Source organism: Prinia subflava, chromosome 9, assembly GCF_021018805.1.
Source record: "Prinia subflava isolate CZ2003 ecotype Zambia chromosome 9, Cam_Psub_1.2, whole genome shotgun sequence".
In the NCBI taxonomy this organism is placed as follows: domain Eukaryota; kingdom Metazoa; phylum Chordata; class Aves; order Passeriformes; family Cisticolidae; genus Prinia; species Prinia subflava.
Genome location: NC_086255.1, coordinates 11597944 through 11614318, shown reverse-complemented (window position 1 = coordinate 11614318; position 16375 = coordinate 11597944). Strand labels below are relative to the sequence as shown.

General features: G+C 42.1%; 1 protein-coding gene across 1 annotated transcript in view; it reads right to left on the bottom strand.

Moving 5' to 3' along the window:
- Window positions 1-14801, bottom strand: part of COL17A1 (collagen type XVII alpha 1 chain) — a 38882-nt gene extending 24081 nt beyond the window's left edge. The window contains exons 1-11 of the mRNA XM_063405371.1: window positions 14748-14801; window positions 9535-9600; window positions 8790-8834; window positions 7877-7975; window positions 5836-5973; window positions 5441-5488; window positions 4506-4541; window positions 2860-2907; window positions 2406-2549; window positions 1053-1196; window positions 258-329 (exon numbers count right to left, since the gene is read on the bottom strand). Of these exons, the coding sequence (XP_063261441.1) occupies window positions 258-329; window positions 1053-1196; window positions 2406-2549; window positions 2860-2907; window positions 4506-4541; window positions 5441-5488; window positions 5836-5973; window positions 7877-7975; window positions 8790-8834; window positions 9535-9600; window positions 14748-14778 (871 nt within the window). The 5' untranslated portion in view covers window positions 14779-14801. The remainder of the gene's footprint in view (window positions 1-257; window positions 330-1052; window positions 1197-2405; window positions 2550-2859; window positions 2908-4505; window positions 4542-5440; window positions 5489-5835; window positions 5974-7876; window positions 7976-8789; window positions 8835-9534; window positions 9601-14747) is intronic.
- Window positions 14802-16375: the final 1574 nt, after the last annotated feature.

The window sequence follows — 16375 nt, the reverse complement described above, 5'->3', positions numbered from 1 at the left end:
CATAAATTTTTTTTGTAACCTAGTTCACTTTGCTGTATTATTACTGTTGGCCCAGGACAATAATGATGACCATTTAAAAACATTATTTCAAGTTACATTGTGAGGCTACTTTCATGGCTGCATGGACATGTCTGCAGGTGGGGCAAAGAGCTGCTGACACTCAGATGAGGAATAGAAGAGAAAATAGGTATTATTTGACTGTACTTGTCTGCCAGAAATGTGGTGCTTTCAAAGTCTGAAGGGAAGAAAAATCTGACCTGTAGAGGAAGAGCTCAGGCCTGCATTCAGAGTATGATTGCTGGGAGCCAGGTTATTTGGAACACCAAAAACTGCAAAAAGAGGAAGTGAAATGTTATTACTTCTCTCAAATCATAAATCCAACACCCAAAGGTCAGTGGCACAGTCCCAGAAATTAAGAGTCAACTTCGAAATACAAGTAATGATAATGCACAATAATTACACAGAGGAAAAGGTTTTGAAAATTGTGACAACAAACCATCCTTTTACTGAACTGACAAAGGAAAAAAAATTCTGCCTCAGACAAGATGAGATCATGTGACAGTGAGAGAAAATAAAGCTTTTAACAGTATGCCATCATAAAACTTCTTGTGTTTTTTTTCTGCAACTAGGGAATGCAGAATCCCTGGCATTTAGAAATGGGCCTCACCACATGTAAGAACACACCAAATTTACTTATAACATTTTTTCATGTATGAGCCATTCTTCCAATGGGTCAGGACAATTCAATATTAATTTAAGTCTAAACTAGTTTTTATAGGGAATGTGAGTTTGACCTCATTGATAAAGATGTCATCAAAATTTATTGAAAGTCAGAGAGTCAGGACAATAAATCCTCACAAAGAAGGATTTTCAGATACAGTCAGTGTAGAAACAGAGAGCACCAAATTACAGAAAACCAGAGAAAATTCATACATATCCCTTGCCATTTTGATTATTTGATCTTTTTACTTTGTGCTGTGCAAAAATAACTGCTTTTGACCCAGTTTCAGGACAGTTCCATCCTTCAAACCTGGGCAATCCAGGGAGCATACCTGATCCTGTAGAGTGAGACATGGCATTGATCAAGGAAGAGCTGTTATGGTATCCACCAAGGGAAGACCCAGCAGGCAGAGTGGAGGACCACATGTATGAAGGGAGGGCAGTATTCAGTATGGTTGTATCATATGTCCCTGACACTGTAAAAAACCAAACAGACAGAAGTGATTTTCAATGAGGCCAGGCCTATGGCTTAGCATGCACTGCAGGTTTATAGGGCAAACAACTTACTTAGAGAGTCAATCCAATGACTCCAGGTTAGCATGGCATAACTGACCTCAAATGTCAGCTGATTACAGCCCACACAAATTCTAACCAATGAAATAAAGATTGGCCTGATAGCATGATCATTCACTAAACACCTTGAAGAGATTTCATTGCTCATAGATGTTATGGTACCAGAATAAATCACCCCAGTCTGCCATTCCATTAATAAATCACCCTGGGCCATGGGATGTATGGCTTTTGCTTCCCACATATGTCTCTGATTGGTTCACTAGTGTATTGGATTAAAATTCTGGTTTAGACAGGATTGGAGCTCTGAGTAAGATAAAAGATATTGTTCCTAGATACTGGTGGAAGACAATGGAGTCAATGTCAATACCACTTCCTCAAGCCCTGTTGTGAGGCATATAAGTAACTAAAAAATGTTGTAGTATTTTAAGTACCACTTTGGTTATAGAATCACAGAATCATAGAATCACAAAATAGTTTGTGATTAAAGGGATCAAAGATCATCTGGTTCCAACCTCCTACCATTGGCAAGGACACCTTTTCGCTAGACCAAGTTGCTAAAAGTCTCATCCATCCTGGCCTGGAATACTTCCAGGATGAGGCATCCACAACTTCTCTGGGGAACCTGTGCCAGTACCTCCCCATTCTCAAAATAAAGAATTTCTCCCTAATATCTGATCTAAGCCTGCCCTCTTTCAGTTTGAAGCCATTCCCCCTTGTCCTGTCATACAGCTCCTGATGAGTAATTATCAAATGGTATGGCTAATAAATCACTTACTGAAATGTTGTCTTCAGTTCTATCTCTGTCTCACTTGGAGATAAGAGATTAAATCACTCTCAGGTACATTTGCCTAGAGCTCTTATCTCTGCTAGAAATACCTCTGAATTGAAGCTAGTGGCAGAAAGAACGGACTAATTTCTTTGATATCAGACTAGTCACTAGAAAGATATCCAACACAGCTCTTGTTACAGCAACACGTGGACAGTCTTTCAGCATTCTGACCCTTTTTCTGTACAGGACACCATGTAACCTTATCTGGATGTTCTTTGCAACTGAGTACTTTTTATGGCAAATGCTGTTTGGAATGGTTGCAACATAGCTAAAGACCAAGTACCTGACTGAGAGCTCTCAGTGACCATCTTCGTCTCCACCACAGCCTTTTTCGGTATCGGGAGGGTACTGGATGGTGACCGAGTAGGGCTGCAGCTGGCAGATCGACTTCCTTTCAGCAAACGTTTCACATCATCCAGCTCTGTCCCTAGCAGGAAAAGCAAGTGTCCAGAGTCACCCAAAAGCCATTGTTTCACTGATCTGTAATCTTGCTTTGTATCTAAATCATTCAGTGGAATTTATCTGCATGTCTATGAAGTTGTTACTTTTTGGGAGTGCCACTTAATGACAAAGCTCCAGAGGATGTTTCTGGGACTAAGTATAATTTTACATCTTTGCAAGAGCACCACCTAATCCACACCATGCTTCCTTGTCCAGAAAGGGTACTCAAATTAATGTTCTCAACAGGAAAAGAAAACACCCTCTATCTTATCCCTGATACCCCTGGAATAACTTACATCTGCCAGAGGGAGATGCGCTCTGCAGTCGGACTCGTATTTCACTCTCTGGGAAGATAAAAAGCAGATCATGAATATGGAGAGAGATTCATTTGTGCCCTGGGCTGGGAATGAATCCTTAGGCTAAAGTGAATTCCTTCCTTCTTGCTGCCTATATTCCACCTTGCTGTCTTGCTGCTTAATCTGAGTAATACTCATGGCCCATGTGAATTGGTTGCAATTAGGCTTGGGCAACTTTTTGTTTTGGGGTCACACTTTGTTACTTTAAATTCCCGAGAATTATATTTCACTCACTGATGGCCTCTGCTGAAGTCAATAATGCTGCTACTGTCAGAGATACAGAAGGTCTAATTATGCAGTCCTCAATCACACTGATATTCCCACTCTTCACAAATATTATTTTGATTGTCCTTCTGAACAACAACAACAAAAAATAGAGAGCCAAAAGAAATTTACTAAATACACAAATTCCCTACTACTTCTTGGGTAAAACTGACATGTCTACAATGGGCTGTATGATTCAGTCTCTTCCATGTGCTGACTTCTCTTTTGGGTCACTGAATGTAACCAGTCCAGTTTTCAGCCAACATTCTCACCAGGTACTCAATGCTATTACCTTGCTATTTTTTACTGGGCCTTTACTGTCCAGCATAAGAAACTACAAAGATAATGTGATTTGGCTGGGGTAAGCCTTTAAGTTTGCTTCTCACAAGCAAAGTGGCCAGCCAGAACATGTGATACATGCTCCTCATGATGAAATCTGACAGTGCATGCACTAGAAAAGAAATACTATCTTGGCATTCATGTGGAGAAGATGATGGATTGGAATTATTTTCTGAAGTAATATGAGAAGCTGGACCTGATTCTCTGGTGTCTACTTTATTATGCATGGCCTAGTTCTGCTGGGAGCTCAGGTATTGTGTTAGAGGAGACTGTGAGGATCTGAGGCAGAATAATGGGGAATGTGACACTCTCCAGGACAACTGTGCAAGACCATGCTGTGATTTATACTCTCTGCCAAAATTAACTTGAATAAAGTGACATTATAGTTTCCTCTTCAAGCAACTGGAAACAGATACTACATTCTTGGAGACCAAGATAATCCTTCTTTCCTCAACATTGTTAATAAATTATTAGAAGAGCTGAATGATTTAAACAATGCAGAGCTTTACAGTGAGCTAGCTACAGAGACCACAGTAAGTCTGCAATTTCTCACCATCTCTTTCCTACAAGCATGAGATTATTTCAGGGTATGACTTCAGGGTTTGCAAGACAGACCACAGTAGGAGAAGCATGAATGCAATTACTGTAAATAAGTCAGAGACTGGTCCCAGAGCATGGATGGACTAAGTTTATGGTAGTGAACCAACAAGATGGAAGACTGTCCTGTGCCCTCAGACAGGTTTCCAAGTGGATCCTGCTTTCTGGCACAGTCTGAACTACCATGACCTTACCTAAGGTCAATTTTTACACCAAGCTTGTTTAAACAACTGCTTACATGGTTCACATCTGAAGTGGTGTTGATCCATGTACCTCATCTGAGTGCTCTACATGTAAACTGGTGGATTCCAGCTGAAGAATAGGTCTATTTAACACACCTGAATTATGCTGAACTGAAAAAAGGAGGCTTCTCAAAGAACACTCACCTCGGCTTTGGCTTCTCCCTCTTGTAGCAGCAGATGCTGTGAACAGCAATGAGAGAAAAGCCGTATTAGTCTTTTTTGCCTGTGACACCTCTGAAAATCAGCACATGATCTTGCTCAGGGTGCTTAGATTCAGTCAGTAACTTTTCTTGGAGCACAGCTGTGACAATTGAATCATTAAGAGTTTTTACCAGGCCCCCTTTAGACCATGAGGTATCTTAAAGAATCAGCAGCACCTTTAGCCTTTCTGGACCAGGTGTTGTTTTTTAAACAGAGAAATGTTGCTCGGAGATGGTGATGTCCCATTTCAAATGGCCAAAAGAAAGATAAGAGGTCTGTTGGCCCCACTGACCAATGCTGGATATTGTGAAACCCTGCCTCCTCTATGAGCCAAAAGGGGACCTGATCATAATGTTTCACTATCTTTACTGAGTAAAATCAGCAGCTCAGTGTTTGGACACAACAAGCTAATACCTGCTGACAATGTTCTGTGTAAATATACCACTTGATAGCCACTTCATTTTTCCATATATACTTGATGAAATCTAGAAATGAGCTACTGGGAAAGTATATCCAGCAATGACTCAAAAGCCTAAGAGTCCGGACTTCCTTGCTTGCAGCTGTTCTCCCACCTATTCTGGAAGGTGAAGGGAATGCTATGAAGTATCCCATGTCTGTCTTCTCCTGTCCATGTCCTATATCATACAGAGGGCATCACAAAAGTAGTTGAGAGTAGCAGATATACAGTATGCATCCTCTGTTGGAATATGATCAGCTGTTGATGTAAATCCCAAATAACTCCTCTGAAGGAGCTGCATGACAGCCCAACACAGAGGTAGCATAGAGCAGGATGCAGAAATGTGCAAAAGGCCATTCTGGTCATCAACTCACATGACCTTGCCATAATGTTCAGAGGAACAGCTCTAAAAAGGACATACCAAAATCTTTTCTGGGAAACTCAGGAGAAGAGTTGGCACTGGAGCTCCCTGCAAAGAACAGAAAGGTGTTCATTATTACTCTGCACAAGATCATTAAAAGCTTTCAAAACATGTCTTCCTGGCAACTATTTAATCTCAGTGGGCAGCTAACATTTCCATTAAAAAAAAGAAAGAGCTATTCAGGTTTCACATAAAAGAGCTTTCAAGAAATATATGTCACAACTCCTTTTAGGAATGAGCATTACTCTTAGGATAAATAGGACTTAATCATTAAAATGTGTCCCTGATGGCTTATTTCCTAGGAAAACCACGATGGGATTGGGGACAATTCTGCACTAATGTGACCTCAGAGTGCACTGCACATTGCCTCCCTCCTATGGCATATTCTGTCATACCTTCATATGTTGCATGGCGGTTGATATAGGTTTTTCTTTCAAATGTTGAGCCAGGTGATTTGGTGAGAGTAGAGCTGGGAGACTGGGCTTGTCTGTAGCTGGAGGTTGATGATGTTGAATTCAATCTGCCACTTCCACCTACAGTTAAAACAAAACGCCCTCAGCAAATGGAAGAGAAGCCCTGGCAGTACACTCGGGATGCCCTGGGTTCTTTATGTTACGATCTTCTGAGCTGGACAAGTTTGCATTGGTGTTTTACAACTAGAGATGGACAAGAACAATATCAGGGTCTAACTGGCTCAGCATTCAGGGCACTGGTTTTCACTGTAGTTTCAAAACAAATCTTGTCAATGACATGTATGAAACCAGGTTCTGGCCTAGGGCATTAGTGAACCAACTCCCCCGAGCAGGAACAAATCTAGCTCTGGATGATGTTGAGTTTTGGTTAGGATATAGATTCACTTGTAAACTCAAGTGTTACGTGACATAGGCTACAAAAACTGGGTGATTTTTAAACCAAAGTGCTGAAGGATGCAGTTTATGAGATAACGGAAAGCAGAGATGTGTCCACTTTCCCATAAAGTAGCTATCCACATTCCCACTTAGTCTGTGTTCTGGAGAAGTGATAGAGGTATCAGGCCCAAGACAGGCTGGAGATTATTAGTAGCAACAGCTACTAATATGTAGACAGAAGAAAAACTTTCCCTCCTAATTCACATCAGTGCTGTGGAGAAGGAACTGACCAGCCATAATTAATGTGTTCATACTCTTGCACAAAATCTAATGCTGGAGTATGATCAGGGGAAAAAAAGGAAGCTCTGTATAAACTGCAACCTATCTATGCTGATCAGCAGGATCAACCTGAATATTGTTTACCCATCCCCACAAAAAGTGTGTCCTTTTGATCTCAACAGTGTCTTCATGCCAACTTCCCCTCTAAAAGGACCTGTTTTGTTCTGTAACTTTTCTATTTAATTCAGCCGAAAGAACTACCATGACAAGTAGGCCTCTGTTAGAGGCATTCTGCAAGAAAGTGGGAACGAAGAGACTACAGGATGCTCTGTGAAACTGCAAGAACTCCGTATCTCTGAAGTTCAGGTTCTTTTCTCTTCTTCCACATACTGAAAAGAAATCAAAGGAAGATGCTGCATGGTCCTCTGAGTTTGCAGGACTGGGCTCAGTTTTCACCACTGGTGCCAGTCCAGACAATCAGAGCAACATCTGCACTGGAATTACTTCACAAGTGCCCTGAGGCAAAGTGATTCCACACTGGCCTTTAACTGGCACGCAGATGTCTGTGAGATCTCTTTTGTATGGCTAACTCTCCTGCTGAGCTTCCAAAGGGCACTTCACTCCCTTTGGTTTGTCAGCTCCCTTGGAGCACAGAGAGTAGAGTTATACAGTCAGTCCCTCTGGGGACAGAGAAGTATGCCAGGTGCCTGGCTAGGAAGCTTAGTCTTTAGAAGCCTTTGCTATGACAGACTAAGAGCTGGGAAAAGAATGCTGTTAGAGAAGAATCCTGGTTTTATGGTGTAGGCAGCACACACTGATTTAGCACGTCCAGAAAATCTGGCAAAGTTTTCAAAGTGCTAAAGCCATGGACACACACACATAAGAAAACATTTCCTAGGAATTTCTTTAATAATATTTTACCCTCAGCAAGATCAACAAAAAAGATTAATCAAAACTGTCTTTAGAACAAAAATGGTCAGAAAGATGGTGATTTAGAAAAACTGAAAGAAGGGAAATTCAGTTTCTGAGTGACTTCTTAAAAACAGTAGGAATGACATTTTTTGTTGTTGTTCTCCCGAAATTAGGTTTTCCCTGTGGAAAACACGACTTTGGCCATTTACTCACCCATTCTCAACCCCAAACTTTAGGGAAGGCATATCTTTGCTTTGTGTATGTATTTGCCACTTCTACTTTTATAAATTCTGTTTTCCTTACCCCTGGTTCACCCTACTTCCCTGCCTTGAATCCTCAGCCCATTTCTGCTGCCTTTGCTTTCTGTTTCCTACTGGGCAATGTTTTCATTCCTTACCTGAGGTCACATAGCTGCTTCCATGGGTGTACGACCGCTTTTCCACTCCACTCCCCCCAGTGTGGGATGATGTTTTGAGCCCACTGCTGCTCCCTCCTTCTGAAAGAGAGCACAAAATGAGACATTCTCTCCAGACAGGAGATAGGAAGAGCAAGGACACTGCAAGAGAAGGCAGGAGGGACCCCAAGTTGTTCACACATTCAATTACATGTACAGCTTCATATCTGGTGAGAGATCAGAGGTGCAGAGAAGTGTCTTGGCAGAGCAGACAAGCATTCACACTCCACAGCCAGCAGGTTTGTAGTCAAGTTTTGCTTCATACACAGACTGAAGGATATTCCTGTTAACCCTCATCATAAATGAGATGATAATGCAACTCCTTGCCAACTCAGTTGCAGCAAACTAACGAAGGATATGGTGGGATGAAGAGGGTGGAGGATTCTTCCCTATTTGGAGCTTGTACTTCTCTGCACAGGTAGAAATGACCAGTAACCTCTGATACCACTGAAAAGATTCACTCACTGTTGCCAACTGGGTAAGATGACAGGGAAATAATACACTGTAGCCCCAGTAGTGGAACCTGCAGATCTATGACTTTTGATCCTTGTTCCCAACAGACAATCACCACTGGAGACCCTGTATCTGGATTTAAATCTTTGCAGAGTCTGGTCTTCCAGTCTTAGTAGAGTATGTGGCTTTGTTTCTGACAATACTCAAATACTACTCCTCTCCAGTAACATTTTGGGAGAAAAGCATTTTGAAAATTGCTTTCTTTTGGGTGCAGATCTTTATGCACTCAGACCTGGTGCACCCATGGATTTGTGGCAATAACGGAAATTATGCAGACAAATAAACAGCATGGAGAGGCACAGAACACCAAGCAGAAGCAATGTGATGACTGAGAATTACTTACTGGGTGGCAAGGATGTCAGCCTTGTGGTTACAGTCTCTGTAATAACTGAGGGAAGAAAAAGGGTGCAGAATTAATGGCATGTTAATACAGCCAAACTGGATCAATGTTCTACCTATTCTCCATGCAAAAGCATGACTTGTTCAAAGAAGATTGACTCATTTAAATAAAAGTCCCTGAAGACCACACTGCCCAGGGCTGCAGCTGTAGGCTCATTATCACACAATGCTGTGTTCCTTTGCAGGTCTTTCTAGTTCTGAATAAGAATATTACTGTAACAAAAGATTTTTTTTCTGTACAAAATCCCTGTAAAATTTCTGGGCACTTCTGAGCCACAGCCATTGCTGTAACAGCAAAGTCCATGGTCAGACCCCTTAGTAGCTTCCTACTAGTTAATTCTCATAAGGTCAGTAGAAAATTAACCTGTTTTACACAAAGCCACCAGACAATTTCTAGGCCACCCAGGGCATTGATATCAGAGGTAGAAGCAGCATCCCAGCATCTGCACTACTGGTTAGAAATGCCACCACAGGACAATGATCTGGTTAAACAAACAGATCATGATCTACATCTCTAAATGTCTGATATTGGCCCATTCTATTCCTTATTCTGACTTCAACACAGAGACCAGGGCCAGGAACAGAATTTAGTTCTGAACTTCTGGTCAGCATTTAATCCCTTACAGAAATGACTATTCATTTCTGGGATTTCTGGGGTGTGATATAAAAATTAAAAATCTCCTCCTTACGTCTTTCAGTAACTTCTGATCCATCTTGCCTCGTTTTCTTTGTTACAGAATCCATATCATTGCCACCTGCAAGGAGAACAGAGGGACTGAACTCAGAGCTCTGTGAAGAGTAAGAAATGACAACAGCTCCCCACAAGTCCCACCACTTTGCTCGCCTTGGATGGGGACTAGACTGCCTGGAAGACGTCTGTGCCAGGGAGTTTACAGAGCCCTTCCAGAGCTGTGTGATTACTCCTGATGGACTGCCACCTACAACACTGGATGCTGCACAAGGCAGCAGAGCTGGAACACCGGGAGGGGTTATAAAGCCAACAGGTGAGATAGAGCAAATCTACTCATTGACGGAGTTTAGACCTGGATTTATATCCAGACTACACTACTTTATGGTCTCCAGCTGTGCCCCTATAAAGGTTTGATGAAAACCAGTGAACCCAAATACTACTCCCACACATCTGTTCTGGGCAGGACTCAACAGCACAGGATTAACTGTGCAGGCAAAGCTGCAGGAGTAAGCTACCTGTACCCCGCCAGTACTGCCAGAAAAACCTCAGCAGATATACTGCTGCTCTGCTAACAGTAATAGTGCATTCTATTAGTGTTGCTAAAGCCACAGCACTGACTTTAGCAAAGCAGAAAAAACACTGGAGGTACCTTTGAACTAGCTCTTTTTTGGCAGCAAGGAACTTAAATTAGGAAGTGCTTTATCTTGCTTTACAGGTAAAGCAGCAACAGTTTGGAGACCCTGTCTATGGATTTGGAATCTGATCTACTTTAGTACCAGCTCAGGTCAGTCTACACAGTGTTGGAAGTGATGCTGTGAATGCTGTGTACACTCTTTTTCACTACTTGGATCCCCCTCTAGTCAAAATTTTAATCTCTACCAGAGGCATGACTGTCTGCCAAGGCAAGAATACCACAAAAAACATGATTGTGGAAAAGAGACATCATCTAGAAGAGAAAACGCTTCTGTCAGAAGGAACCACACAATTGCTCACTCCTAGTCTTGCTAAGATAACATTTCATCTTGTGCAGACACAGACAATGAGAAGGAAGAGATTTTAATATACACACAAGCTCACCATAGGCCAAATCTCTTCACTGGATTTGAAATCTCCTCCTTAAAACTGAAGCCCCAGCTGTACCAAAACCAACACATTAAAATGTTGAGTCTAAAAAAAGCTTTGGACAAAATTCCTCCCCGTTTTTAAAGCTCAGCTTGATGCAGAACCCAAGACCATGTCCCCAGTTCTGTTAAATTTGAGTTTGATTCTCATGATTCCTCTTACTCCTCTGTAAACTGCAGCCCCTTTGATGTTACACTTGTACTGCCCAGGCATAAATACTGACAAGTATGAGGCAAGATGCAGCAGAAAATCTGCAGGAATATCCAACATTCAGATTCAATTCTGCCCTTAACCAGCCCCCGCTGTTCCCAGAGCTGGACAGGAACAATTTGAGTGGAGAAGGCACAGTGCCAGCCTAGCCACTTTAGCCTCCCATGATAGACTCATCTGCACTTTGCAGAGAACACCAGAGTGCCCACAGCCCTCACTCTGCACTGCTGACCCTGAGCTTGTCTAAACAGCCCTGTAAGTGGAGCTCCTGAGGCCACATCCAAGTCCTTACACAACCTGGTGGCAGCAGGATGCTGCTAAACCCTTACAATGCTCGCTAACATTAGGGATTTCCAAGGTATTTTCCAGGGTGTTAATTCCAACACATGTGCAAGACTCAAGCTACATGCATTAGGAGAGTTCCTCCTCCAGCAGGGTAACAGTCCTCTGCAATAGAAGGGTTTCTGGTCATTCACTCCAAGGAAAGGCATTATCTCCGCAACTCTTCCTTACTGCATCAACAGTGGAAGAGTCTTCCAAAAACACCCTTCAAAAAAAAAACAGATGCAGGAAGCTGTTGTCTAGACGTCAGCACTGTTGGCTTTATCAGTGCTTTTGGCAAGGAGCACAGTTTTACTGTATTTGGAATTTGACTTCCTTTGTAGCCCCAGAAATCCACTTCCTTGCTGCTATTGGGAGGTGGTACTGGTTATGGATGCTGGAAGAGGCCAGCACCACCACGGAGTGAATGCATCTTCTGCATCTTTGCCTTCCCTTGAGAAAGGGAAGTATCTTACTGTGATATCAATTAGGAAAAAAATAGTAGGATAAAGTCCATCTTTGGAGCCATGCATGCCACAGTCTAGCCCCAGCACAGTGCCTTTGCATGTGTGCTTGGCACATGGATCCAGCAGCCTGACTGTGCTGCATTTCCATTAGCTGCCAGGCCTGACTCATCTCCCAGGCTCCTATCTGCAGTCACAAAGGCATAGCTGTGGGCTATGTCTGTGGCATGGCAACACTGCTGTTGAATCAGAGGAGTCCTCTGCAGTCATCTCAGAGCAACAAGCAGCAACTTGTGAAGTGGGGTCACTCAAACACTGCAGGAAGGTAAGGCAGCAACACTATGGCCCCTTTTAAATACACTCAGGGGCTGCAGTGTGCTTGTGGCAGAAACAGAGAACTGGCATTACTGGCACCAGGAACCAGGAGAGGTGTGGCACTGCCACACTTGTGCAGGCTGCCTCTTCTCTGTACAGCACTGAAAGCAGGATAGCAATAACTGCCCAGCACTGCAAGATGTGCTCAGATCTGTGCTTTCCACAAAAGCCTGACAATGCAGGGTTTGCATTGTCACCTCCTGCACCCCTGTTCCACTTCACCAGAGTGCAGCACACTGTCAAGGACACTAAACCATTCTGAGATGGGACACTCAATCCCCTCTTATCATTTTACAATCTAGGTATTGTTTGCAATGGTAATAAAGTTTATTACTGATATTTTTCAAAGGAGAGTGGAACAGCCACAAAGGTGTCCTTTGGCGGAAAAACAAAAACAAGCACGCTTCAGCTACTTTTATCCCTCCACAATGTTCTCCCAGTTTTCATCTCAGTGCTGTTGCACTCACAGCACATCCTTTCAGCTCTCTCCTCAGGTTCCTGCTGTGAGACACTCCATTAGGAGAAAGAGGCACCTGCAGGTGCTGAGATTAATAATATTTAATGTCAGCAGAACCTTTTGATCATGAGTAGTCTGACATTCAGCAGATGCCTCCAAATGATACCACTGACTATGCCTCCTGTCATATCACATGTCTTTTAGGGTGCCTCTTCCTCTTAACCAAGCCTTTCAGCTGCCACTGGCCTCGAACTAAAAGAACTGGTTAAAAATGATCCCTTAATCCCACAGACTAAGAATCTGATCTTCCCATTCTGCTCTAAAAGCTGTTACTTACAAGTAATTTTATCAAAACCAACAGTCAGAATTGAATAAAGCAAATCCTCAAATCTTCTCATTTTGCAGGCTGATATGATGCAAATGCCAGGGAAGCAGGTTAGATGCCCAGCCAAAGCTTGGACATGCTGTAGGAACCAAATTCTGCCCTGCCCACAGCCTGTCCTGGCTTCTTTGACACCAATGTGTGCTCACATCTTAGAGCACAAGCAACAGCACTGCCCAGACTTCACTCTGCTTTGTCCTCGCCATCTCTACTTAACTGTGCTACTCAAAAAGAAACAGGCCATGCTGACCTGCACAAACTTCTTGGCTCTAGCACAGAAAAGGAGACAAACAATCTGGTATTAATGAAAAAAGTGTTTGCAGAATGGGAAAGAACTGCTGCCACCATCTCACAAATGAAGCAACTAGTCACGGAAAAGTAACTTCCCTAAAGTCACTCAAGCCAGTCTAAAGACAGGAAAAGGCAAATCTTTTACTTTATGCCACTATGGTCCAATTGCTGGACTTGCCATAGAAAGGATTCAAACTGATTCTCAAATCACACTCTTCCGACTTACTGTGACCAAAACACCTCATAATCTTCTATGACAAAAATACAGCACAAAATACATGATCAATGAGTCACTGCTGATAACAAACTCACTTTGAGATAAAGCAAAGTTTGTCCATGGCAATACAAACGTTCACTCAGAAGCTGTTCTAGGCATTCTCAGGACTACAGATTTATTCCTTAATATTATACCCTGCACCCACATCTGAAGCTCCAATTTACAATCACTACTCCTCCAGCACACTCCAGATCTGCTCAGTATTAAAAACAGCCAACAGATGACCTGCATTTCACCATGCCAGTACCTTTATGGAACAGAGAAATTCAGCTAAACTTTATTTATTTTGTGGTAGTTTCACAAAACACATTAAAAATGTACCCATAACTCGGCTTCATACTTTGTCTCTCCCAGCAGGTAAACTCCTTTCACTGGATATTCACTTCAAAAGAGTAGTATTCACTAAAAACAGAAACCCAAAATGACCCAGCCCTTAAGCAAGCTTGTTTTTATATTGTATTCCCCACAGAAAAATGTAATACCTCCTTTATCCTGCCTGAAAAGTCAGCTTCGTTCTTAAAGGAATCTGGAAGACAGAAAATAAAGGATACCTTTTTCTGCCCTTTTTTTTTTTTTTTTTTTTTTTTAGTAATGTAACTTACCTGGAGTGCTTTGGTTACTGAAATGAAAATCTTTTGTTCTCCTCAACTGCTTCCCTTCTACCAAAAATTTGCCACTTACACTTTATATCATGTCCTTCCGAAGGTGTTTGGAACCTGAGTGATCATCCACAGTATTCACCTCTTAATTTATCCTGTTTTATTCTCGCCCTTCTTTTGCTTTTCTATTCCTGTGCTCTTATACAAGTCCCAACAAAGGCGTGTCGTGGTTTCCTGCCTCACCCTACCCTTCAAATTACCTGACACTCACTGAAAAAAAAGATCTGCCTCCAGGAATCAAACTTTATTGAAAGTAAAAATGTGCCTTCCTATTCGCTCAGGTAGATTAACTACTAAGATCCCAGACAAAGGTATAAAGGCTAATGTCAGGGAACACGAACATGTGTAGCAGTACTTTCTGATACTTGATCTGAAACATTTTGGGAAGTTTTTTGCAGAAAATTACATAGCACTTGCTGATGTCACTGCAAAGCTGCCTGCAAGTTAAGCATATTCTGCTCCTTGCAAATACAACAGGCTGAACTACCAGCTACTACAAACTGGCTGAAAACAACACGAGTCAGTGATCTGAAGTGTTTTGCCACTCCCACAGATATTGGTCTCTATTCAGAAGACAGCAATACTAAAAAATAAAAATACACCAAATTAAGTAAGAAACAGAATTCCTTTTGTATAACCCGCAAACTTCTCACCACATAGGAACTGAAGCAGAAGGGCAGCCATGGTGGATTAAAGCAGATCTCCAACCCACTGAGGACCCTCCTTTCTTATCACAGCTCATTGAACCAGCGCAGGGAACACCAGCTGAACAGGACAAGCACATGCAGATATTTTCCTGGTGTACAGAGTGCAAAGCAACAGCACTGCAGTCATTCTCTGAGAGATGGTTTTCCATTAGTTTGTCCAATTAGTTTTTGAATCTGTACATTTTATAGGTACAGTGTCCTACAGCAAAGATTTTGATATCTTAACTATACCTTGTGTAAAGTATTTTTCCTCCTACTGAACATAACAGTGCCATTCAGAGCCCTGTGCTTCTTTGTAAAAATCAGAATTCAAGCTGGCTTTTCTCACCCTCCACAGATTTTGACAGATTTTCTATTCTGCTGAATAGGAAAGAACTTAACACACTCCATGTGAATTTTTGCCCAGACCTTTTGAGGGAGTGTAACCTTGCCAAGATGGCACCCTATTCATTTAAATTCCACATTGGAAATTTCCAAAGGTGTGTAGGGACACGGCTGCTCTACAGCACCATAGCCCACTCCAAAGTCTATGCCCTGTGTTTTTGATGGGGATCAGGACCTCTGCAGAACTGATCAATGCATCTCCTAAATTCCAGACCTTGTATGTGTATTTACCTTTAGACAGCTACTTATGCAGCATAATTTCCTCCCTGCATGCAGGAAGAATCTACTACTCTGCCTTTGGAACACTAATCAAGGACACTCAGTTGTCTAAACAAGCTGCATGTGGTAATTAAGTCATTACGAGCTGCAGAACTCAGCCCAAGATCTGGTCAAACTACACTTGGCTTTAAGCCTTTGCCAAAAGGATAAAGGTGGCTTTAGCTTTCTGAACTTCATGGTCTCTGAACATGACACAAAACTGTCCCTCTTGTCATCAACCGGACCTAAAACCTGAACTTCATTCATCTTATTTTAAATTCCCTTTCAGCACAATCCAGGGTGCTTCAGACACACAGGTTGTTTAAGGAAAGACAGCACTGAATGCACTCGGCTATTCTAGCTCTGTAAAATCTATTAGCATGAGGGAGACTTACTGGAATGGCACACAGACTTCACTGGAGCCAGTGGCAGGACCTGACATTTTCAGACAAAGTTCTCAGGACTGGAGAAATTTCCACCTTCCTTTGCCTCTGTCTACCAGTTTTCTTCATGTATAACCAAAATGAAGCCATCACAATGTTGATAAAGTAAGAAAATTACAGTATGTTAATCCCTGCAATGTTGTGACGATCTTGGTTTAATGTTTATTAACACAGTGCTCAAGGAGCATATATTTGTAAGACATTTTGCCAGTTTCTCACTGGAAAGTTAAGAAAGGTGGGGGTAGGGTATAACATGAAGGTGATTTAAAAGGAAACTGAAAATAAATCACATCTTGAGAGCCTCTTGAGAACTAACTTCACATTTAACAGGGACATATAAGACAAGATGGAGTTGAGAGTGCTGCCTGCTGAAACACATTGATTAGTTCACTCAGATCCCTGCTGGCCAAGTGTCAACATCAAGGACATAATTTCGAGAGGTCCTGAGCTGCTTCACCTTTTACTGAAGTCAGTGATTGCCTCAGATAC